The sequence below is a fragment of the Carcharhinus amblyrhynchos genome, chromosome 3 (genome assembly GCF_965287045.1).
Source record: "Carcharhinus amblyrhynchos chromosome 3, sCarAmb.v2.hapA, whole genome shotgun sequence".
NCBI classification, from domain to species: Eukaryota; Metazoa; Chordata; class Chondrichthyes; order Carcharhiniformes; family Carcharhinidae; genus Carcharhinus; species Carcharhinus amblyrhynchos.
In genome coordinates this window covers 40,709,510-40,735,531 of record NC_137326.1, presented here as the reverse complement: position 1 = coordinate 40,735,531, position 26,022 = coordinate 40,709,510, and the positions used below count along the sequence as shown (strand labels likewise).

At 41.3% G+C, this 26,022-nt stretch overlaps 1 protein-coding gene across 2 annotated transcripts in view; it reads left to right on the top strand.

The window, feature by feature from the left end:
• The window catches only part of LOC145339010 (FERM domain-containing protein 4B-like), a 317,833-nt gene that overhangs the window by 107,610 nt on the left and 184,201 nt on the right, over positions 1-26,022 (top strand). The window contains exon 1 of one of the 2 annotated variants that reach the window (XM_080183436.1): positions 1,028-1,189. The exons of the other annotated variant lie outside the window; for it this stretch is intronic. Within the exon in view, the coding sequence (XP_080039562.1) occupies positions 1,028-1,189 (162 nt within the window). Of the gene's footprint in view, positions 1-1,027; positions 1,190-26,022 lie in introns of those variants that run through there. 2 annotated transcript variants of the gene reach the window in all.

Genomic DNA, 26,022 nt, shown 5'->3' with positions numbered 1-26,022 from the left:
GCTTTCTTCAGGGAAACACGGGGTGGTGACATGGAGAACAGTTTATTATTATTTTTTCCATTCGGCTCAGGAAACTCAACTCCGGAGAGGGGCAGAGAAAGATTAATTACCCTTTTTTAACTGTTAACTACCAGGGACCAGCTCCAGTCCGGGAACGTGGTGGGGTCTGCCAGTAATTAACCTCTGAACTATGTAACAGATTTGAATATTAGGATGTAGACGTTTGTGGTGTAGTCATTAACTGGCTGCTGTGGGTAGGAGAGCCTCTGTCCAGTGCTGTGTTGTGAATGATGAGTTTCCAGTTGCTGCTTATCCAGAAGCAAAAAAAAACACATGCAAACTATGACTTCTTAGCTTTCTGAGTAATTCGTGATGAGTTGAATAAATCTGGAAGATTGCTTCGTTCAGTTCGTTTAGTGACATTCACTACTACTCCTGGAGCTCTATATTTATTGCAAAATTTATTTTTCTCCTGTGGGCCTTCAGTGGATATTCTGAACCGTTGACAGAAGTGGTCTAAAAGGATTGTCAAAAAAATCTGCATACTTTTGTGTGACTGTCAGAGAGACAGCAGATTGCATAGTATTTTTTTTCTCCCTTTGAAGCCAGTTGTGCTCCAGCTTTATTCAGATCATGAATTTTTTGACAGCAGGCAGGAAATTAGGAAACGAGCAGAGAATTCAATTACAGCATCTACTGGCGGTTGGTGAGGTTATAGTAGCGTTTTGTCTGCGCTGTTAGTTTGGGACTGGACGGTGCAGGAGTTTTTCGTCAGGGTTCTGCCACGAAAACCATTGGCCTGGCTTCAAGCAGCACTGGGTATGCCTTGGAGTCTGCCCAGGAAGTGCACTGAAAGGGGAGTTTGTTTAGAATCTGACCTGATTCTTTATAGCTCCCTGCCCTTTGCATAGAGCAAGAGAATGAGCTGATGTAACTCTGCTGCTGTACAAACCAACACTTTCTTCTCAACCTAGTTTTAGCTAATTAACTGTCTCTAATTTTGAAAGAGGATAGTTTAAGAAAAAACATGGCTTCGACCTTCATGTGTGGAATGGAAGATTTGCTGTTTAATGGCAGCCGGTTTGTATGGAACTTAACAATCACAACTTTGAGGAGATGGTATACTGAAAGGCTGAGGGCTTGTCAGCAAATACTAAGGACATGGTGTGGCTTGCGTGATGTATACCAGGTAAAATAACAGACCACATTCTAGTGCAAGTAATGTGTATTTAAATTGTTAATAAGGTGTTGCATGTCACATTGTTTTCCTTTTAATATTTTTTGGTCTCTAACATTTTTAAAATGTGCTTTGCTGAGAAGATTGTTTCAGTATCTTAGGTGGAATTACAACCAATAATTACATGTTTCCATCTGACTAAAATGAGTAATTTTTCTTTAATCTTTTAGGGATTAAAGGTTAATCATAAATAAGAGATCAAGCATTCAGCTGTTGGATAAAAGTTCTACATTAAAATGCTCAGAAAATAATAAAAACTGAGATGGAGGGAATGACAAACGTTCAGGAGATTTAAAATATAACAAAGCATACTTAGATCTTCTGGAAACTTTGAAGGAAAACCTGAACTGCACCACAATATTAAATGGAAATAACAATTTTCTTATACTTTAACTTTGGCTGAACTGAATGCGAATCATATTTAGAGGAGGACTAAAGCTGTAAATTAATACGCTGATGAAAAACCTTTCAATTACAGGTTACGTGTGGACTGTATGAGTCGTACCATAATAAAAAGGCATTAGAAGAATATTTATCAAATGGCTTTTGCGGGTTAAGTTGCTGAAATGTTCTTTCAGTAACACACGATGAGTGTTGAAAATTACTTCAGAAGCCTATATTATTTCCATACTATTTGTAAAGATTCAGTTTTATATATTAGTACAGTAGCAGAGAATCAGGTATCCACTGCAAGAGGGGACAGAAGTTGAAAAAAAAGTGAGGAAGTTCCTGGTCCACCAAAAGGGATCTTTTAGCAGCTGATTGGATAATGGCACTGTGAACAGGTTATCCATTTCAAATTCTTGATTGGATGATCCCAAGGAGATTGAAGTGGAGGGGGAGATGTAAAACAACATAGAAAAATTGGATCAAAAATAAATACTACCAGTGACTACTGATATGCACAATAAATGAGAACTGTTACAACTTGTTACATTATTCTGTTTCCATGCCCTTCCCTTCTCCTCTGAATGGAATGACACATCCTGGAGCAATGTTCAGTGGGGTCCACCACCCCACATTTCATACATGGTTATCAGCAGACTTTTTGAGGGGAATCACACCCATATCACCTTGTATCCAATGTCCACATGTGCACCTTGCAAAGTGGGCTATTGAACAGTGATCACAAGCCAGAACCCTGGAATTCTTTCACCTCATTCGGGTGGTCCACCTGGACTGCCATCCTGGATGAAGTCAGTGAACTTGATCCTGGGAATTCTGATCTGTATACCTCAGATTCATACTGAATGAAACAAGAAACGATCCAGTGAGCTGGTCTGTCTTATTAACCTGCATTAAATGCTATTGTGCGTATTTCCCATTGTCTCAGACTGGTTGTGAGATACATACAGACCCAAGCATGGTGCCCTTTGAACACAGACTACTGCCATCATGGCTGAAGATACCAGTGCCAAAAAGAGAATGCAGGCTCTCACAACAACTGTTCTTAGAATCATAGAAACCCTACAGTACAGATAGAGGCCATTCGGACCATCAAGTCTGCACCGACCACAATCCTACCCAGGCCCTATCCTCATATCCCTACATATTTTGCCCACTAATCCCTCTAAGCTACACATCTCAGGACAGTAACGGGCAATTTTAGCATGGCCATTCAACCAATCCCGCACATCTCCGGAGCACTCAGAGAAAACCCACGCAGACATGAGAATATGCAAACTCCTCACAGACAGTGACCCAAGCCGGAATCAAAGCCAGGTCCCTGGAGCTGTGAAGCAGCAGTGCTAACCACTATGCTACCTTGCCACCATTGTTGTGTCCAGGCTGTTCACCAGCAGATTATCAGGATTGCTGGGATGGTTCCTCAGAAGAGTGCCAGCAACTCCATGGAGCACGAACCTGCTCTCCTCTCTCAGGATGACAGCATTCCTGCTCCCACTCCAAGACTGCCCTTCCTGTTGTCCCTCAGCCAGGCTGGAGTGCCCACACTCAGGTGATGTTGTCTAAAATTTAAGAGCTGCTTGGTAGCATCCTCAAAATTGTGCATTCTCCCCCAGTGACTGTCGTCTTGTAGAGAGCCTTTTAAAGGGCAGATGGCTGATTTTACCTCAAGCAAAGCTGTCTAATGCAACATTAGACTTCATGCTAAATTTTTCTTGAGTTTGGTTAAGCTTTGCCTCATTTGAAGTCTGAAATAAAGCAGGCTAAAATGTGACTTGCATATTAGCATATGTATGTGTGTGTATATCTCGCAGCCAGTTTGTCACATGTCTGTTAATGAAAAGGGGATTCACAGACAAAAAGACACGATTAATCCTGATTTAATAGTACATTATGTCTAGATGATGTTAATCCTCAATAAACAGTATGAATTGGTACAACCGTATTCTACAGTAATGAAAAGAGAGGCAAAGATTTGTTCAGGACACATGCTAGGTATATCACATAATCCCCAGAGAAAAGGAAAGAAGAGTTTGGAGGGGTAAATTATAGCATTCATAGCCAAATGCTTTCTGAGTCACAAAGGGTCTAGTCACAGAGAATGGGGCCTTTACACATCCTGGTTTTATATTAACGATATAGGATCTTTGCCAGCTTCAGGTTTAATACATGTTGTTTCATTCTCTGATGCAGTCTAAACACTACCTGCTTCTATAAGATTCTGTTTTATTGGAGTGCAGTTCAGTTCAGGTAACGGAACCGTAGCCTGTCCCAGTGTTACCCAAGTGGCGGCAGACTGGCTTGTAGCTGACCAGTCACTGGGGGAGAATGCACACGTTTGGAGGATGTTCCTAAGCAGCTCTAAATCGCAGACAACATCACCACAATGTGGGCAGTTCCAGTCTGGCTGAGGGACAATAGGAAGGACAGTGATGGAGTGAGAGCAGGAATGCTGTCATCCTGAGAGAGGAGAGCGGGTTCGTGCTCCATGGAGTTGCTGGCACTTTCTGAGGCAGCATCCCAGCAATCCTGATAATCTGCTGGTGAGCAGATTGCTGGATTGTTGTGAGAGCCTGTATTCTCCTTTTAGGCACTGGTATCTTCAGCCATAATGGCAGCAGTCTGTGTTCATAGGGCACCATGCTGGCCTGTATGTATCTCACAACCAGCCTGAGCTTCCAGTACAGCACTGAGACTTTGGCTGGCGGTGCTGTAATGGAAACAGGCATCAGCCACCAAATGCTGTGTCACAAGTGGATTCACGCGTGCTGGCACAGAGTTGGCCGGCATCCATGCTGCAAGGGATCGGCTCCAAACTCTTTGTGAAGAGCTGCACAAAACTGGGACTGAATATTATAGCATTGGGGAGTGGAGAGCTCACCCCTTCCAGAAGAAAAGACGATGCACTTCACACAAACCCACCCCACAGCCGTAACAAGGACTGAGTGGAACTTCCGTCCTTCACTGGGGAGGAAGTTGGCTGGTGGTTCACTCAGTCCCGCCACCACTAAGGGTGCGTTGATGGGTGCTGTCAGAACTGCCAGAGCAGGAGGATGAAGAAGGCCCATGGATCCTCAAACAGTTTAGTCCAGGGTCTTTGGTAGGGAGGGTTTGGGCAGGTCGGGGAGGGTGGAAGGAGGGTCGATTTAAGGATGCAAGCTGTAAGAAGAATTGGCAATGGTCAGCTCCCAAAAATAATCCTGTTTTCCCCCCCCACCCCCCTTATTTCCCCCTCTTTGAAGAAATTATTTTAAACATTAGGTTGCTCACTCCTGTCCAACTGCCCACACCAAATGTTTTATGGGGTGGGCAGCATATTATCAGGGTCTTAGCTTGGCAACAAGGCTGACTGGCCCTTTATGACAAGCAGAATGGTATTTTTGGTAGGAAATGCAGAAGGGTCGGGGACGGTAGAGTTCAGATGTGAGTGGGTATTGTTCCCCTGAATGAATAAATAAAAGTAATTTGCAGCTTTCACTTCCTGCCTGATAGCGGAATGAAGGCATGATGGGTTTTAAAAGTGGCATAAGGCAGGAACATACCGCTGTTCTCAGTAAAGCTGGATGCAACAATGTCAGTATCTGCTGGTCCCATGATGGGGAGCACCATCTCACAGGAGGGCTTAATCAATACAGGCACGGGAAGAATATCAGTGTGTATTGAGATGTGGCTGGTATAGCTGAAAATATGTGGGAACGGCAAGAAATGGTTGTGAGGCTGGCAGGATTTGTACATTTGGGAAGATGCAGTACAGTACCTGAATGTTAGCCATTTGGAGCTGATGAGTGATTGGGGAATAGCGACACAGTGGTTAGCACGGCTGTCGCACAGCATCAGGGGCACGGGTTTGGTTCTTGGCTTGGGTCATTGTCTAAGTGGAGTTTACACATTCTCCCCGTGTCTGCATGGGTTTCCCCTGGGTGCTCCGGTTTCCTCCCACAGTGAAGTGATATGCGGGTTAGGTTGATTGGCCATGCTAATTTGCCCCTTAGTGTCAGGGGGACAAGCTAGGGTAAATGCATTGGGTTATGTGGCTAGGACCTGGGTGGGATTGTGGTTGGTGCAGACTCTATGGGCTGAATGGCCTCCTTCTGCATTATAGGATTGTATGATTGTATCTAATGAATTGTGCAGTGTGAGAGATTGATGGGTACAAGATATCACGTGAAGGTGCATTCACTGACCTTAACCATCCATGTGATGTTATTGAACTACTTCTGTCATGACAGCCAGATCCTCTGAGAATTGTCTTTCTTGACCATCTGCTTTCATGCCTTCTGATGGAGTACCTTCAGGGCCTCCTGTGAGAACATGACATCATACACCTCAATCACTAAGGCCTACAGTGCCACATTAGAAAACCTGGGAGCCTTCTTAGTTGCCTTTTGCTCCAATTGCTTGGCTTTTCCTTCCAGCCAAGCCTTCAAGAGATAGCTTGACCAGCTCCTATTGCATGAGTGCTGTTCTCTTTTTGTAGGTACAGTAAGAAGTTTGACAACACCAGGTTTAAGTCCAACCGATTTATTTGATAGTAAATCCCTTTTAGTAGGAGCAGCATGCGTTTAAGAGGCCGAGGTTAACTGTGCATCCTGCTAAGTAGGCATGCTGCCGGGCCGCCTATTGAGCATGCTGCCACTTCAGCAGTGCAGATGACACTGGATTGCACAGTGTAATTATTGAAATGAATAGACGGCACAAAGCATACATGCTGTATTTCTCAACAGGACCGGGCATGGGGTAATTGCACATACTGACCCCAGAGCCAAGAGTAGGCCTTATGGAAATCTTTCCCCTAACATTTTATTTAAAATTTATGACACTGATTTGCTGCAAAACTTATTACTTAAGTTCAAAAAGAAAAGCACAAACTTCTTATTGTGCATATCCTTTTTAATGTTCAAAATAGTAAAACTGATCATATTCCTATTTTAGACCTAAAATGTATTAATGCACATTCAATTATTTGAATTATGCATTTTCTCATCATCTGAGTTTCTCCTTGTGATTAAGCATCAGGTGTAAAAAGTATAATCAATCTATGTTCCATTACAGTAATTTCTCATTTATTTTGTATTGTAAAACATGAGGACGTGGTCAGTGGTTGTTATTTTCTGCATGTTTTTCAACACTTATATACTCATGTTCAGCAAAAATTATACTTGCTATGATCCTGAAGTATTCACCATCCTTCAACTGACGACTGTTGCACCATGATTTATAAATATGAAATTGTCACATGATATGACAGACGTTATTGATGATATCTACTGCTTCTTCATACTGGATTTTGAAAGCCTGTTAGGCTGTGCCAGAGATAGTCAGCAAAGCAGTTACGAAAAATTTCCCCTTTCCGTGAAGAAATGAAGGATGGAGTTATGTACAAAATATTTTGCAAATAATCCCAATGTCTTCCTATTAATATATCCAATTTTATTAATGTTACCAATCTGGAAAAAAACACAGATATATAATTAAGTCCTGGAGCAGAGTCTTATGGCTGTCATGCCAGTGGGATTTTCTGGTCCTGCCATGGTGAATGGAAATTTGGCTGGGCATCAGATTCTCCGTTCTCGCTGCAGCAGCAGCAGGGCATGATCAGTCAGTAAGATCAATCAATCCCTTAGAGGACCATAGGTAGCTTTCCACTTTGACAGGGAGCTGACTGGTGAGTGCCACTCCCCCTTAGGCGAGGAGCAAGATTGAAATGGCAGGGCCTTCGTGAATAACCTCAGCCGGTATGGGAATTGGATGCCCACTGTCAGCATAGTTCCCACATCATGAACCAGCCATCTAGCCAACTGAGTTAACTGAACCCCCGCTATCAACGTACAAAAGAAATTTAATGCTATAGACAAAAATAACTTTCACTATTTTTGTGTCTTTTGAACTAATACAATCACTAGTACAACTACATGAAGTAATTAGTGAGAAGTTAGGTATGCTGTTGAGATGCCATTGGAAAGCATATATCTTTTCATTTTATTCAGAGGGTCCTTCTGGATTCCTCACTGATTCTTGAATATGAATAAATAACTCCTGCAAAAAGGCCTTGTAGCAGTTTAACTTGAAAAGGAATTGTGGTTTCAGGGTAACAGTCTTCACTCCAGCAATAAAATTTAAATTGCAGCAGTCTGTGGAACAGAATGGTCTTTTAACGTTCAGTATATTTCTACATACCTGAACGAAGTTAAAAGTCCTTTCGTCCTCAGGAATCTTGGTTGAATGTATTTTTACATTCTTCCGAACCATGATTTTCCAAACTGACTTTTCATGTTGTTATTTTATCCTAACAAAATAATAACTGTCTGTTTTGTTAATCGCATGAAATTCCCTGTATATGATGTGGGATATGTTAATTTGTCTTCTAATTGTTTAGGTCAACATTAATAATGCATGGGACTATTAAATTAATTCTCAATCTAATTTTGTTTTTGCATGACTGCATACATTGGGATCTCTCTGTTGTTCTTATGAATCCAATTTACACATAGCACATGAAACTCTAAGGCACACATGTAACTGATTAGCAATACAGACCTTCTTTGATGTGCTGCCTTATTGCATTAAAGACAGGGTGAATGCTGGATGTGGTCAATGTGTCATACTAATAAATAAATATGGCCAGTCAGGTTTTGCGTCACAGACACCTTTCGGCTTATAATTTATGATACTGTTATTTCAGCTTGGTCAACATGCTCAGTCTCCATTTATAATCTCAATAAATTCTGCTGCATTTTTATGACGGCTTACATTTGGACTATGTGTAGATTCCAGTAAAATTCTCAAGGAAAGGACAATTGAGTTTTTACATAAATCCAGAATGAGAGCAAATCACAACCACACTTTAAAGCTGTTAGCTACTATTTTGATATTTCAATTATTATGTCAAAGAATTCATTATTTAAATACCTATATTCAATTCTGATCAGTTTATGTAAAAATGTGTTCTATAGCAGTTTGACGTTAGCTGTCATCAGAAGGTAGTTTTATTTATATCACAAGCCATTGAGCAATGATTTCATGCTAATACTTGTGCACCTCTGCACCATTTTGGTTCATTGATTGTAGTAATGCTGGCGCATTGTGTTAATTAGTGAGTTTTACTGAGTGACATAGACTATAGACAACTCTAATGTTCACTTCACACCAGGAAATTATATTGATGCTGCGTGTGCTGCTGTTATCTTTAGTGAGTTTTTTCTATATCAAAAGAATCTTGAAGGGCTTACCCAATTCGGGTAGAATGCAGTGTGTATATGTTTGGTTTATGAGTGATGTGAGAGTGTATTTGACACTTCAGCTCATCGATTCCAGAATACATTACAGCCTTAGTCCAAACGTGGACAAAAGAGCTAAATTTCAGCACTAGTGTGAGAGTGGCTGTCTTTGACATTAAGGCAGCATTTGACTAGAAATGGCATCAAGGAACTCTAAAACTCCAGTAAAATTAAAATCAATGGAAGTGCTATGTTGCTTGGAATCATAACTAGCACAAAGGAAGATGGCTATGATTTTTGGGGGCCAATCATCTCAACTCCAGAACATTGCTGCAGGAATACCTCAGGGCAGTTAGGTCCAACAATCTTCAGCTGCTTCTTCAATGACCTTCACTTCATCAGAAGATCAGTTGGGGATGTTCATTGATGATAAGGGCACAATGTTTGGTTCTATTTGAAACTCCAGAGATAACAAATCATTTTTTTGTGTGCAAGCAGCAAGACCTGAACAACATTCAGGCTTGGGCTGAGAAGTGGCAGGTAACATTCATATCACAGAAGTGCTAGGTAATGAACATCTCCAACAATGAAAAGTCTAAACACCTGCCCTCACTATTCACTGGTAATATCATTGCTGCATTCCCCACCATCAACATCTTGGATCTTCATTGACCAACAACATTCCTGGAATTGTGAGATCTGCCTGAAGGCTTGTTTCTCCACATTTTGGATTCTTGTACTTTCCTCTTTTAATTGCTTCAATTCAGGTTGTTTAGCCCTGGGATGGGGGTGTGTGGGGGGGTGTTGCAGAGGGGTAGAAGGTAGGGGTTTGCGATGGGGGGAGTGGAGGGGGATCTCCACAGTAGGGGAGAGATGGGGTGAAAGTTCCATCGTGGGAAGGATTGATTGGGGGTTGGAGGCATTTTGATTTTCATTTTTTTTTTAAATCTTGGCTCCTTGCATTAGGTCATCGGTCCCACTTCTTAACCTTTTTTGCACAAACTGTCCTTGGGGCTAGTAGCTTCTCTCTGTTTTCCATTTTGCTGTACCACTTGGCAAAAAAATCTGAAAATTCCGTCAATATTGTAAATTAGTGTCGAGGGACAACGGAGGAAAGAAAGATTCCAAAGGTCCCATTCCAATTGTGCCGCACAAATAAGCAAATTAGTTGGGTTTTGCTCTCAGCAGTAGCAAACACTGACAGCCAGTCATTACATTTGCACTTACCCACAGATCTTCTGTATGATTTTACACGAGGATTTCCTACAATGAGAGAACAATTTCGACATAGATCGCAGATAATCTGTAGCAGATGCTCTGTGAACAAGACAAGCATCTATGTTCCTCCTGAACTGATTAGAATAAGAAAGCTTTGGTGAACAGCACAGAGACTAAAACCAGGAGTTTCAATTAGAATAGTTAATTCTATGTCAAATCAGGTACAGAAAGCAAAATAGAGAGATGGGAAGATGGGGTTAAGAAAGAAATAAAAGACAGAAAGAAGAGGTAAATAAAACATTTTTTAATCTCGAAAGATAATTAAAATCTGATGGAATTAGACTCCACACTTGTAAAAAAAAATTCAGTGCCAGGCATGTTGTTTCATTGTGATTAAAACTTATCATATTGTTAAAATTCACATCAACTGGAAAGGTCTCACCCTAACTTTTTCTTGTGTATTTAGCATATATCTAATTACATAAATACAGCAATTTCACATCATTCTATGTATTTCAATGTCCAGTCTCTTGGAAAGAAACCAATGTTGGGCAGCTTCTAGAGTGACAGTGATGTGGAAGACTGAGTGTAGTGTCATCTTATTATTCTCTGTGCAGAACTGAAATTCTGGTGAAGCTCATGGTGCTTTTGTCAATGAAAGATGACTGGATACTTTATTAAATTTTATTTCATTTTGCTAGTCCATTAAGCTTTAGGTTCCCATCAATGTTCTTAGGGCTAACCACCAGGAATATTCATCTTTCTGCCTGTTTGAATCAGTCAATGTGGCAAGTTAACTTTGGTTTTGCTACCAGTTACGCAAGTCACAGATGTCGAAAACACAGCATTACAATTAGATTAAAGCAGATTATGAGTGCAGAAAGAACAAAGTGTTTTCATGCACAGCTATCAATCAGTGGGTGTCCTAAACCACATCTAGTTCTGGGTTGTAAATAAATTGAAGTGCGTAGGTTGGACCACTAATTGAATACTGTTCAGGAAAGGGAATTAATTGGACGCAGCAAAGTAAAGAGGCTGTGAGGGGGAGAAAAACAAATTCAGTTTACAGTTCAAACTTTTTCATACCAAATGCAATCCTGTCATGGATCTTCAAACTTCAGCCAAACATCTGTAAACTGAATCGGTTATTCTATGACTTCCTCTCAAGAAGTCAGATGGTATATTGCTTTCACAACAGGAACTTTTGTGCTGTGTAATTGACAATAGATTATTCCATTACCTATTTAAGTAAAACTGAGCGCAATCAAATTTTAATTATTCTGTGATGAGCAAGGTTTGCAGACTGCAGGACACAATAATGGATAGACCTAACCATTCCACCTATAATTTTTACTCTTTGTTTGCTTTCAAAATTCAATGTTTCTTTTATTAATATGAGTAACATATACGGACCACAGCTGTTGTTAAATGCTGGGATTACTGTCCCATCCTGAGCACAGCTGTATGTTTTCTGGTTTTCATATAACTTTCCCTGACATCAGGGAAGGTGCATTGTCAAAAATATAAAATCATGTGCAGGTCTCCATATGAGCAGATGATTTGAATTTGCAGTCATGGGACATGGCAGTCTCACTGCATCACAAAAACAATGGAAAGTTATTCCACTATGTCATTGAAGTAACCTCACACTAGTCCTGGGGCTTTAGCCCCATTGGGGGCAAGCAAGGAGATAGGCAGGCATGGTATTTCATGCTGTTGGTTGGCCTGCCAATTTGCCAACACATCATGTCCCTGGGTCTTTGTCCCAGATGTGGGAATGGCAGGGATACCCACCTGCAAACAGTGGGTAGACAATCAAGATGTGGGTATGCCGGCGTTGGACTGGCGTAAACACAGTAAAAAGTCTGACAACACCAGGTTTTAGTCCAACCTATTTATTTGATAATATACTCACAAGCTTTCGGTTCACCTGACGAAGGGGCTAACCCCGAAAGCTTGTGAGTATATTATCAAATAAATAGGTTGGACTAAAACCTGGTGTTGTCAGACTTTTTACTGTGTTAGACAATCAAGAACCACAGATTCCCTACAATGCAGAAGGAGACCATTCAGCCCACTGAGTCTATATTGACTCTCCGAAAGAGCATCACACCCAGATCTATTCTCCCCTGCCCCATCCTTGTAACCCGTGCATTCACTATGGTGAGTTAACCTAACCTACATATCTTTGGACAACAAGGGGCAATTTAGCCATTTAACCTGGACATCTTTGGGCTGTGGGAGGAAACCAGAGCACCTGGAGGAAACCTACTTAGACATGGTTCGAACATGCAAGTTCCACACTGAAAGTCACCCAAGACTGGAATTGAACCTGGGTCCTCACACTGTAAGGCAACAGTGCTAACCATTATGCCACTGTGCCGCCCTTAAGGTTCCTTAAATTGTCAGAGACTGATGGGAATTTTCTGTTCAGCTCTGTTTTGGGGCCCTGAAGATGTCAGGGACCAGGCAAGCTGCTTGGAGGCACCCACGCCACACACTGTGCAGTAGATGGGAATCAGTCATCTAGCTGGCTTTGAGACCTGTCCTTCCTGACATCAGTGGTGGACAGTCACAAGCTGGCCTGTGGAGGGTCTCTGGAGGCCTGATTTGTGGTGTTTTTTAATGTTTAAATAGTTGGAAAGCGGGCATCTTCATATTAAGATGCCATATTTGCTGCTGCTTTCTCCTATTGACCCTCCAGCGTTGAAAGCCAGAAGATAGCGAGCCCACCCTCTGGCCACTAATTAGCCAATTTGGGGAAAATCGCTGCCATGTTACTGTTCCCCTCACTACGCAGTTCTGACTCCATTTGACCCTGACTTCATGTTCCCAATGCAAAAGACAAATCCTGCCCCTGCTGTTTTAAGTACAGAATCCAGTGAACTATTTGATATCACAGTCGTAAAGGTAGAGAGAGGTAAATCTTTCATAAAACTAGCTCAAATTATATTTGCTGTTATAAATCACTTCAGTTATGTTTCCTGAATTTCTTAAATAGAATTCACCTCTAGTAACTGCTTCAAGCCAATGCTGATCAAGATCCATATTAGTATAAATTGGTAGCAGAGAAGAGGCTTCACATCACATGTTCTCTCCCTCCTCCCACCAGCTCTGATCTGCAACCAATCTTTCCACTCTCACTTTTACACATGCAATATGTATGTTGAAATAGCTAATTGAAAACATAAATGGGAAAATTCACCTCAGTTTACCAGAATAGATTACAAGATTTGAGATTACCTCATAAAGAAGCCACTAAAGCAACTGCACATAGATGGCTGTTACTGGGCAGACCAATTGCTGCATTACATCATCCTCCCTAGTGGCAGATTCTGTTTCAACGAATATGGTCAGACAAGGAGACTTAGCTAAGGTACAACATGGTGCCCTATGACTGCCTGTGAAGTGGGCATATAAGCATTGGAGATCAAGATTTGGAATCAGTCTGGGTAGAAATAAGAAATAGCAAAGGAGAGATATTCCTGATGGGAGTAACAAATAGGTCCCCAAAGAGTAATTCCATAGTGGGGCACAGTATAAATATTAGAGCCTTGTAAGAAAGGTATGGAATAATCGCACATAGACTGGGTTAATCAAATTGGCAAGAGTAGCCTCCAGGGAAAGTTCATTGAATGTATTAAAGGTTGTTTCTTGGAGCAATATAATATGGAACCAACCAGAGAGCAAGGCTATTCTGGATTTGGTATTGTGTAATAAGCAGGGATTAATTAATGATCGCATAGTTAAGAATGCGCTAGGGAAGAGTGATCACAGTATTATAGAATTCAATATTCAGTTTGAAAGGGAGAAACTGGAGTCCTACACTCGTATTATGGAATAATTACATAGGCATGAGGACAGACTTGGCCCCAGTGGACTGGATAAGGAAGTTAAAGATGACAAAAACTAAGGCACACTATATTGCAAAGGCTAGTGGCAAGCTGGAAAATTGGAAAACTTTAAAAGATCAACAAAGGGTTACTAAAAAAGTAATAAAAAGATCAACAATAAATTATGAAAGAAAACTAGCGCAGAACATAAAAAAAAGTAAAAGCTTCTATAAGTATATAAAAGGGAAGAGAGTTGCTAAAGTGAATGTTGGTCCCTTGGAGAATGAGGCTGGGGAGGTAATAGTTCAGAATGCAGAAATGTCAATGTGGCTAAATCAATACTTTGCCTCAGTTTTCACAGTGGAAGATACTAATGTCATCCCAATAGTAACAGGTAATGCAGAGGTAATAGAAAGGAAGGAACTTAGAACAATCATTATCAAAAGGGAAATAGTACCCAACAAGCTGTTGGGTTTGAAGGCAGTCAAGTCCCCAGCGTCTGATGGCCTACATCCTAGTGTATTAAAGGAAGTGGTGGTGGAGATGGTGGATCCATTGATTACAATATTTCAAAATTTCCCGGATGTGGGAAAGGTTCCAGTGGATTGGAAAAATGCTAATGTAATGCCTTTATTCAAAAAGGGAGGAAGATAGAAAGTAGGAAACTGTAGACCAATTAGTTTAACATCTGTTGTTGGGAAGTTGTTAGAATCCATCATTAAGGAAGTAATAACAGGACATTTTAAAAAGTCAAAACACAATCCAGCAAAATCAGCATAGTTCTAGGAAGGGTAAATCATGTTTGATTAATTTGTTCTTCAAAGATGTAACAAACCAAGCAGATAATGGAGACCCTGTAGATGTAGTATATCTGGACTTTGGTAAGTTGCACACAGGAGGTTATTACACAAGGTAAGATCACATGAGGTTATGGGTAATTTATTAGCTTGGATTCAAGGCAGTGTATTACTGTGCCAAGGCAGACCTGAAGATCCCAGGTTCAAATTCTAGCACTAGACTTCAGCAAGAATAAACCCCTTCAGTCAGTGATTGAGAAAAATGGGAAAACAAAGCTATATAAGAATTGACATGACTTTTCATAAAGAGAATTAAAACCTAAGTGTAAAAAATAATTGAAGTTTTGAAGTTGCAGTGCAGATACTTGGAAAGCTGAAATACAGATCAAAACTGCAGTAATCTACTAAGTAATCTTTTGCAGTTAGTCAGAAGATAAGCTCCCCGTCATTGTTCACTTCTTCTCTGAAGCATATGAGAAAATAGGCTGGGAGATCCAGAAAACGAAGGACCCCCTTCCAACCAGCTCCCAGAGCAAAACATATCTCCCCCACCCCCCAATAAATTCAGATCAACGGTGACATCCTGGAAAATGTGAATTATTTTTTCATATCTTGGGAGTCTCCTCTCGATGAAGGAAAACATTAACCGTGAAATTCATCCCTCCAACGTGCCAGCTTAGCCTCTGAACAACTGAGGTAAAGGATATTTGAGGACCAGAACTCAAACCCGAGACCAAATTCATGGTTTAAGCAGCAGCAGCGATTCCCACACTCTCATATGCTTTGGAGACTTTGTAATGACTAAGTTTGGAGGGGTGAATAAATTCCTATTCCACTCCTGAGGTTGATTATAACAGAGGTTGAATTTTTAAAAGTTGTGATATTTCTCAGTTCAGTATACACTTGATTGTACATAAAGCTAAATAGTAACATAAGCCAGATCTCTTGAGCCCACAAATAAGGAGTTAGTATTATTGTTAAAAACTCACTCGGATACGAGACTTATTAAAAATGTGAAAGCACACCCAGAATTCTGCAACATATGTACACACACAAGCCTGCAAACCACATCAAGTTACAGCATGGAAGAGGTGAAATTCTATAAGAAAAAAGAGAAATATGTGTTCTGACATTTGGTGGTCTTGAAATTGCTGGGTTGTTGCAACCAATGTAAGCTGGTTGTTTTTCTGGAGACAGTTTCTTTTTAAACTATAATCTGCCTTTTTCCCAAATAGATGCTATAGTATTTAAATTCCTTTCAATTACAATTCTCATATATACCAACATGTCCCAGATATAGGGTCCAAACTTGAGAATAGCAAGGAGAGATTGTTACCTTTGGTAGCCTCCTTTGGATATTCCTGCTACCTTCTGCAGACTCTCTTTCTGTAAAAAAAAACATACAAACTTGTAATCATAGTTTTTCATAATTGAAGTTCTGATCATGTGATAACTGGTTCCTGGCACACGATGGCGGCCAATCCATATTAGCAAAGGAGCTTTGATCTCCTATTGCCAAACCTGTTAAGATGCAATTTTAATAGATGTGGGATGCTTAGCGCTATCCGTACATAATGAGTTTTGTTAGTCTTTCTTTGACCCAGGCTGTTTCTGTTGTCAGGAAACCTAGCGGCCTATTACCAGGATGTTGCCTGGTATGGTGGGAAGGTCTTATGAGGAAAGGCTGAGGGACTGAGGCTGTTTCGTTAGAGAGAAGGTTAAGAGGTGACTTAATAGAGGCATATAAGACGATCAGATGATTAGATAGGGTGGGCAATGAGAGCCTTTTTCCTCAGATGGAGATGGCTAGCACAAGGGGACATAGCTTTAAATTGAGGGGTGATAGATTTAGGATAGATGTCAGAGGTAAGTTCTTTACTCAGAGTAGTAAGGGTGTGGAGTGCCCTGCCTGCAGCAGTAGTGGACTCACCAACATTAAGGGCATTTAAATGGTCATTGGATAACTGTATCGATGATATTGGAATAGTGTAGGTTAAGTGGGCTTTAAATTGATTTCACAGGTCAGCACAACATCGAGGGCCAAAGGGCCTGTACTGTGCTGTAATGTTCTATGTATTGTCCTTTTTTTTTTGAAAAGCGGTTAGACAATGAAAAGTTTGAAGTCCATCAGGTGAAATACCTTGCCGTGTCCTCTGGTAATCCATTTCTAGATGCTTGGCCAATTTGTAGGTCAGGTGACTTTTGCAGCCATTTTAAACAAAATATATTTGCAGTCCTGGCTGCTGCTTTTCCTTTTTACGTTACACCAGCTGTATTCCACATTGCACATCATGCATCATCATGACCTCCTCCTCACGGAAAATGGAAAAGCGATTATAATGAGCAAGACATCCAAATATCAAAAAAAAAGGAAACACACTCATTCACTCTTAATCTTACAGCTATGCACTATCGGTGGGTTGGCAAGCAGATAATCCTAAACTGACTTAGATTCTGGACAGCATGCTGTCACATTGCTCATTTCCCTTTTGGATGATTGTTATGGACAAAACCCATTTTTGTAGGAAACAGTTAGTCTTGCATTATTTCTCAATACTCTTTGTTCCCTCTAAAGGGTCAGGCATTAATGAGGATTCTTGGTTTCAGAACTCACTGCTTGGTGCCTCTCTTACAAATTCCTGAATATGTATTGTCCCATGGCTTTGGATTTAGCGCTCGTATTAAACTTCTGTTCCCCAGATCTTTGAAAACCATTGTGTTTCTGATTTAAAGGTGAGACAGCATAGCTACTGTGCATTTTTTCTAGTTGGCAGGGCCTGAGTTGCTTGGCTGAGTTTTAACCCTTCACTGTCCAGCTCTCTAGCCTCTGGAACTGGTGGTTCAGTCCCAGGTACTTTATTAAATCTGACCTCCAGGAAGTCAGAGGATTGCAATGTGATGTTAGCTTCCTGTTGGGATTCTGGACTTGTATGGCACTTCACTTTTGGTCAATTCTGCATAAACACTTGTTCTGGTTAAAGTTTTGGTTTGCCAATGGTTAAGCCTACATTCAAGGATATTACTAAACTAGAGAGAGTGCAAAAAAGATTTACTAGGATGCTACCGGGACTTGATGGTTTGAGTTATAAGGAGAGGCTGGATAGACTGCAACTTCTTTCCCTGGAGCTCAGGAGGCTGAGAGGTGATCTTATAGAGGTCTATAAAATAATCAGGGGCATAAATCAGCTAGATAGTCAATATCTTTTCTCAAAGACAAGGGAATCTAAAACTAGAGAGCATCGGTTTAAGTTGAGAGGAGAGAGATACAAAAGTGTCCAGAGGAGCAATTTTTTCACACAGGATGGTGCATGCCTGGAACAGGAGGAGGGTACAATTTTGTCTCTTAAAAAGCATTTAGACAGTTACATGGATAGGATGGCTCTAGAGGGATTTTAGGCTAGCATGGTGGCTTTAAAGAAAAGGGCAGCATGAACAAATTGGGCCTAAGGGCCTGTTTTCATGCTGTAAACTTCGATGACTCTGTGACTCACTGGTATGCTCCCTTGCAGTCTCTACGACCAGTGTTAGTTTTGGGTAAGTTTCCTTCCCATTCTCTGTTGTTTTGGGATTTGGTTTTCCCCGAACCTGTTCCATTTCCCTTGGAACGCCAGTGCCCCAAGCGCATGTTCAGTTTCTGCTGTTCTTTCCTGTGGCTCTTCAGCCAAGTGAGGCATCAGCCTTGCTTGTCTTGGTCTATTTGGCAACTTCCCTGGTCCCAGTGTAAATCTGAAATGCTAACCAGATTGCTGGCTCTATTCCTTAACCTTTTTGACTTTCAAGGGCCGTTTCTTTTACTTCAACTGGCTTGATATTTAACTTCCTCGAGTTCCGGCCCTTTCTGACATCTGGCATTGGCCTAGCTTTGATCTTTTTAAATTCAAGTGGCTTTTCTTTCGCCATTTCAATTCTCATGGGTTCTAGCCTCCTGTCGAGGCTCTGAACCTTTCTTCTGCAGGTCCCTGCTGGCTTTCTCCAGTCTTTTCAGCTTCTCTGCATTATCCTTGACTTTCCAAGTGACAAACTTCAATCGACAAGGTTGTTCTGCAATTAGGTATCTATCCCTTGCATGGGAAAGTTTTGAAGTACACCACGGTTATGAGGCCTGTAATGAGCTTGTTTTGCAAGTAAACTTTAATCAGTGGCCCCTCAATTCACATTCCTGTGAGCTTTTGAACTAGCAAGCACACTGGAATTTACCCTATTCACCAATGGGAATTCTTTATTGTCCCCCACTAGCAAAGTTTGCTAGCAGCCAGTATCTTGGAGAATGGTGAAGTCCTGTCCCAGCTCTTTTCAATAGTTATGAGTCATCTTCCCCTGGAATACAACCCCCCCTGGTGGTGATCCAGGCTGTTTGGTACGTTTGCACATGTATAGGTTAACCACTTCCATGGTCCTGAATACTAGTATGGCAGTAGGACTCCCTTTGAATCTCTTTGCAAGCCAGTAGTTTTCTTTTATATAGCCTGGTTTCTCACATTGGAAACACCAGTTAACCTTCTGGGATTCACCTTTTTAAGCATTGGGGACTGTCCAGCTCTTCCTTCAGTATTCCCCCTTTTCTCTCCATCCAGTCTTGGCTTCATCCATCACCCTTTAATCCCCCCCTTGTCTGTCAGCCTTACCAGATCTTGGTTTACTTTGAGTCAAGGGCCTGTGGGTTAGCTCATAGTTAACTTCCGTAAGAGTTGCCTGTCTGGCCCTTTCCAGTTTCTGTTCCTCTACATGAGTTTTGATAGAGGGAGTGAAGTTTTGAACTCTTCAAAGAGCATTATTTCTTGAAGGTTTTGGCATGTGACCTGATTTTAAGCACCAGTATCCATTGGTCAAAAACAAGCTGCTGAAGGCATTCAACTTGAATGCACATCTCACCCTGCTGTTTTCTCTGAGGATGCAGAATTTCTGATGATAGGCCTCCAGCACCAGATCATTACCTTGAAAATAGCAACTTTTGCTGCTTCATAATTTGTTGAACCCTTGAGGCTATCAGGCAACAGGGAGTAAACTTTGAGGTTTGGCTGTTACTTCACTTTTCAAAAGCAGGATGCAGTTCTCTGCTGGTCACTTCATCTGATGAGCCGCACTTTCAAAAGAAGTGAAGAAGACTTCAACATTTTCCTCATCAAACTTGGAGATTAAATTGGCAAACTTCAATAATTGATGAATTGGTGAAACTCATTGCCCCAAAGAGCAGTGAAGTCTGAATTGTTGAATGGTTTCAAGAAGGACGTATATATATCTTTTAATATTAAAAAAAGGGTATGGGAAACAGGTGGGGAGATGGATTTGAGACCAGGGAGAGATCAGCCATGATCTGATTGAATGGCAGAGCAAGTACAAAGGATCAAAAATTCACTCCCTCTATCAAAACTCATGTAGAGGACCAGAAACTGGAAAGGGCCAGACAGGCAGTCCTTATGGAAGGTAACTATGAGCTAACCCATAGGCCACTGAATCAAAGTAAACCAAGATCTGATAACACTGACAGACAAGGGGAAGATTTAAGGGAGATGGATGATGTCGACACAGGATGGAGAGAAAGGGGAATACTGAAGTAAGGGCAGGACAGTCCCCAACATTTAAAAGGTGAATCGCAGAGGATAGACTGGTGTTTCCAGTGTGGGAAACTAGGCTGTTTAAAAGAAAATTATTAGCATGCAAAGAAACTCAAAGTGAGTCCGACTGAACTTTGCCTACTTCTGCTCCTAATTCTTCTGTTCCAAACCTGAACTAGGGGTGGATTCATTGGGCACATTGGACCTTTCCCGACACACTTCAAGTAGCCTTACTTCCTACTCTGGTGGCTCTGCTTGGAACCCTCTTTCTTACTCTGTATCCTCCCGTTCCTTTTCTCCTTCCTCTCTTTCTTCCCATTTTTCTTTCTCTAGCTTTGAATTCTTGCTGTAGTCATTATGTTCTGTTATTTCATTACAGTTAGTTTGTCTGTTCCAGTTTCCTCAGGTTCAAAATCCAAATTTCAGGCCACAAGCTTTTGAATTTCTCTTTTCCTACCTTTTGGGAGAAACTCTACTACTAGTACTAACCTATTTTTAACACTTTGAGGGACAGAGCCCTTTAGCTATCCCGTGCTGCCTCACTTTGGCCTAGGAAGATATAATCTTCAGAAATGAACATTTGGGATAGTATAGCAGCATCTCACAGCACAAGAGAACTGTACTGGAAATCATCTAGTGATTGATTTTAATTCTCCTTTCAATTCCATTCAGATGTGGATTCAAATCTCTGATGTACGCCCCAAATATCTACTATGACCAAATCCAAAGAGGTGAACAAATCCCTCTCTTTATCACTCCTTTTCCATCAACATAACGTAGCCTCATTTGCACATCTAATCCTAAAGTCAACACCACTTTCAATGTTACATCCCCTCTCAGGCATCAGTTTAGATTATGCGCTCAAGACATATTGCGTGGTTTTGAATCCACGACCTTCCGATTTAGAGATAAGGGCTTTATCATTGAGCCAAGTTGACACAGTAGGATTTATAATTGTTTTAAATTAATATAAATGCTTATTATTTGGTGTATTAGACTTGTTCACCCTGAAGTTCCCATTTTGGTCAATAACAGCTGTGATAAACTGTATGAATGTTTCTCTTTTAAGTTAATGTATGATTGTAATACTTATTACAAGAGCTGGAGATGAAATTATCCTTGCAGGCAAGAAAGCACGGATTTCTTTGTAATTGAAGTACTGCCTTGATGAAGAGCCATACAGAACAACATCACCCACTTGTGGCCTACTCAATCAGATTACTGAACCAGGCAGCTTTGCTTTAGTGTCAGATATTGCTGTTGATTGACTATCTAGCTTGGCTCAGTAATACAACCTGAGAGGAATGACCTATCATTAGGGATTAAAACTTATTTATTAGTCACAAGTAGGCTTACAGTAACATTGCAATGAAGTTACTGTGAAATTCCCCTAGTCGCCACAGTCTGGCAGCTGTTCAGGTCAATGTACCTAACCAGCACGAATGTGGGAGGAAACTGGAGCACCTGGGGAAAACCCATGTAGACACAGGGAGAACATGCAAACTCCACACAGAGTGTGACCCAAGCCGGGAAACAAACCTTGGTCTCTGATGCTATGAAGTAGCATTGCTAACCACTGTGCTACTTCTGTCTGCATTCCTGATAACCCTACAGGCCAATGCCCAAAATGGATAAAGTAGTCTTAGCTGGGCAAGCATTTATCTCACCAGTGTTTTGTGGTAATTATGGTATTTGTAAAGAATAGGCTTGCAGGCTATGAAGATACAAACAAAGAAGAGCTTTATTGGCTAGGTGTTTGCTCCAGAGGCTTGTAGGATAGACTGCCCATTTGTCTGTGCAAATGGCTGATGGCGTCATCAATACGTTACATGACTGAACTCTTAAAGTGACCTTGTTCCAACGAGGAACAAACATGAATACACAACAGGGAGGTTCTGTGGCAATTTGTTACAAATGAGATGAAAAGAGAATTTAAGATTGGAAGTCAGGCTTCAGGGGATTTAAAATACATAGGCTTAGACGTTAAGGAGAATAGGTCAGGAGTAACCTTAAATCAATAGCATATCTAAAATGTGTTAGTCATACCCTGATAAATCATGCTAGATTGTCACAAAGATGAACAGAGCAGTTAAGAAGCTTGAGTGGACAGGTAAATTGGCTATGTACTCAAACAAGACCCAATGCCAGTTTTTGTATTTAAACTAAGGTGCCTAGTTTACCAAAATAGTATTGAGCTTAAGTTAACATTTTATTCGTAACTGTCTTTGTTCAATAGCATTATGCACAAGTTGAATGAGGGTGCAAATACATTAACAGATGGCGTATAAGGTGGATAGGTGTGAAGTAATCCACTGGTAGGAAAAAACAGAATGTCAGAATATTATTCAAATGTTGATATCGAAAGGGACTTGGGTGTACTTATTTGCCAGTCATTGAAAGCAAGAATGAAGGTGCAGTTAGGAAGGCAAATGGTATGTTGGCCTTCAATGCAAGAGGGTTTGAGTACTGGAGCAAAGATGTCTTACTGCAGCTGTATAGCACCTTGGTGGGACCACACCTGGAGTATTGTGTGCGGTTTTGGTCTCCTTACCCAAGAAAAGATATACTTGCTATCGAGGGAGTGCAGCAAAGCTTCACCAGACTGATTTCTAGGATGACAGGATTGTCATGTAATGAAAGATTGGTTCGACTAGGACTGTATTCACTGGAGGTTAGAAGAATGAGAGGGTATCTAATTGAAATGTATAAAATATTCACAGGGCTGGACAGACTAGATGCAGAGATGATGTTACCCCTGGCTGAGGGTGGCGCTAAAACAAGATGTGACAGTCTCAGGATATGGAGTAGGCCATTTAGAACTGCAATGAGGAGGAATTTCTTCACTGAGGGTGGTGAACCGGTGGAATTCTGTACCACAGAAGACTGCGGAGGCCGAGTTGTTGAATGTAGTTAAGAAATAAATAGGTTTCTGCATACTAAAGGCACCAAGGGGATGTGGAGAGAATACGAGTGTGGTGTTGAGGTAGAGGATCAGTCATGGTCACATTGAATGGCAGAGTAGACTTGATGGACTGAATGGCCTACTCCTATTTCTATAACAATATCATGTGCAGCAACTGACTTATTGGGTTTTAACAATTATATTTTAAGTGTCTATATATCATGTACATAGGCATGCAAAATTGTGCAATTACTTGTCTAACTACAGTTCCGAAAGTACTTTAGTGAGTATGAGCTCAGTCAAGAATTATCGCCATCTGTGTTTAATTAGATTAAGCTGAAGAGGGAGGAAATATCTCTCTGATCAAAGAGCTTAGTTCACCCGTAGGGTATGGAAAGATCTGCATTTTTATCACGTGCGATCCTCTATGAATAAAGTTTTTCCCCTGTGCTTCCCGAATCTTCAGTACAGTACCTCAGAGGAATGTGGTGCGCAAAACACGGTTGATCAACAGGGCTATTTGACAGCTTAACTGCTCTGAGGTGAACTTCATTAACGGAAAGAAAAGGCCACCTCCCTTTTTGGCTTGTGTCGAAGTATTTCATCTCGTACTACACTTTATTGTGCAAAATATGGTTCAACCCCTATGTGCTGAGGCAGCTGGGAGCAACAGTAAAAAAGTTAAATTGGCCTAGTATAATGTGTATAAAGAAGGAGGAAAATCATCTCGTGTTGCCCGTTGAAAATAAGGATGGAATCCCTCACTGAAGATAGATACTCTGAGGGTAGAATTATTGTGAAATGTCTCCAGCTACTTCGTACTCTTACAGTCCAAGCTCAGATATACAAAATGGTTACAAATCATAGAAATTGTAAAGTCCTACAGTGCAGTCCACTAGGCCCATCAAGTCTGCACCAATTACAATGCCACCCAGGCCCATCCCCATAACCCCATGCATTTATCCTAGCTAGTTCTCCTGACATTATGAGGCAGTTTAGCATAGCCAATCCATCTAACCCGCACATCTTTGGAGTGTGAGAGGAAACCGGAACACCCAGATGAAACCCATGCACACACACGGAGAAATGTGCCAACTCCGCACAGATGGTGACCCAACTGGGAATCAAACTCGGGTCTGTGGTGCGGTGAAGCAGCAGTCCTAGCCACTGTGCCACCCCTAATTAATGCAGAATTTCTAACACTGCCGTAACTGTAGGGAGTGGCCAGTTTCAGAAAGTGAGTTTAGGAAATTAAAAACAGTGTAATGCTAAATCAAAAACTATTTTGATTTGTTCTGACGTGTTTAAACCGTCTTCGAAGTAAAGGCTAATCGAGGAAGATAAATATTTGTTTACTGATCAATCACCTGGCAGTATTAGATACATCTTGTGAGGTATTACTTAATGCCAGGCATCATGTCTATCTTATTGGTGAGGCTAATGCATTGGCTCGACACCACTCTTAAACATTGCCACTGGAACTGGATCTTGTATCCAAGATGATTTTTTTTTTATTAATTCGTGAAACATGGGCATCGCAGGCTAGCCAGCATTTATTGCCCATCCCTAGTTGCCCTTCAAACTGAGTGGCTTGCTAAACCATTTCAGAAGGCAGTTGAGAGTCAGTCACATTGCTGTAACTCTGGAGTCACATATAGGCCAGACCAGGTAAGGACAGCAGATTTCCTTCCCTAAAGGACATCAGTGAACCAAATTTTTCTGATAATGGTTCAGTGGTCATCAGGAGATTCCTAATTCCAGATTTTTAAAATTAGAATTCAAATTCTACCATCTGCCGTGGCAGGATTGGAACTGGGTGTCCAGAACATTAGCTAAGTTTTTGAATTAACAGTCTAGTAATAATACCACTAGGTCATTGCCTCTCCTACACCATAGCATCCATATCTTGCTGTCCTGTGCCATAGCGCTGCACCACCACACATGGGCACATTATTTGATGGTGAGAACATCATAGCCGTGCTCATGTTGTCTTTGTCTGGCAGCAGATCCACCAGGAGTATGGAAATTAGCTCATTACATGGGAACCAAGAACTGAAATCCTGCCAGATGTTTCCAGCGACGAACCCAGGGATACTGTGACCAATTATAACCCCCTTAAATTGGCTGGAATTTGCAAATTTGACACAGAGCAACGTGTATATGGCTGAGTTCTTTACCAATAAATGCAATGGGGGATCTCCAATGGATTGCCTCATCATAGAATCACAGAATAGTTACAGCATGTAGGGGGAAGATTTTTCCTTCTGAGTTGGGTCTTCAATATCTGCATGTATCATAGAATCCCTACAGTGCAGAAGGAGGCCATTTGGCCCATCAAGCCCACACTAACAACACCACCACTCAGGCCTTTCCCCATAAGCCCACTCATTTACCCTGCTAGTCCCCTTGACACTAAGGAGCAATTTAACATGTCCAATCAACCTAACCCCCTCAACTTTAAGATGTGGGAGGAAACTGGAGCACCTGGAGAAAACCCATGCAGACACTGGGAGAACTTGTAAACTCCACACAGACAGTGACCCGAGACCGGAATTGAACCTGGGTCCCTGGGGCTGTGAGGCAGCAGTGCTAATCAATTAAGAATGATAGATGAACTCTCAAAGCTAAAGTGTCAATAGGAGACCCTCCAGCACTGTATGAGTTGCAGCCTACAACTGCAACAAAAGGGGAGGGAGAGCACCTGCATTTTGAGGTGACTGAGCTCCACACGTTTTTCAAAACTGCAGTCTTGAGGCTGCCTCCAGGCATCTGCTGTGGAGCTACATCTAAACAGAGACCATAAGGCAAAGCTCACTGATGTTAACCACACAGCTCATGTTAAATGCTATGTTCCAAAT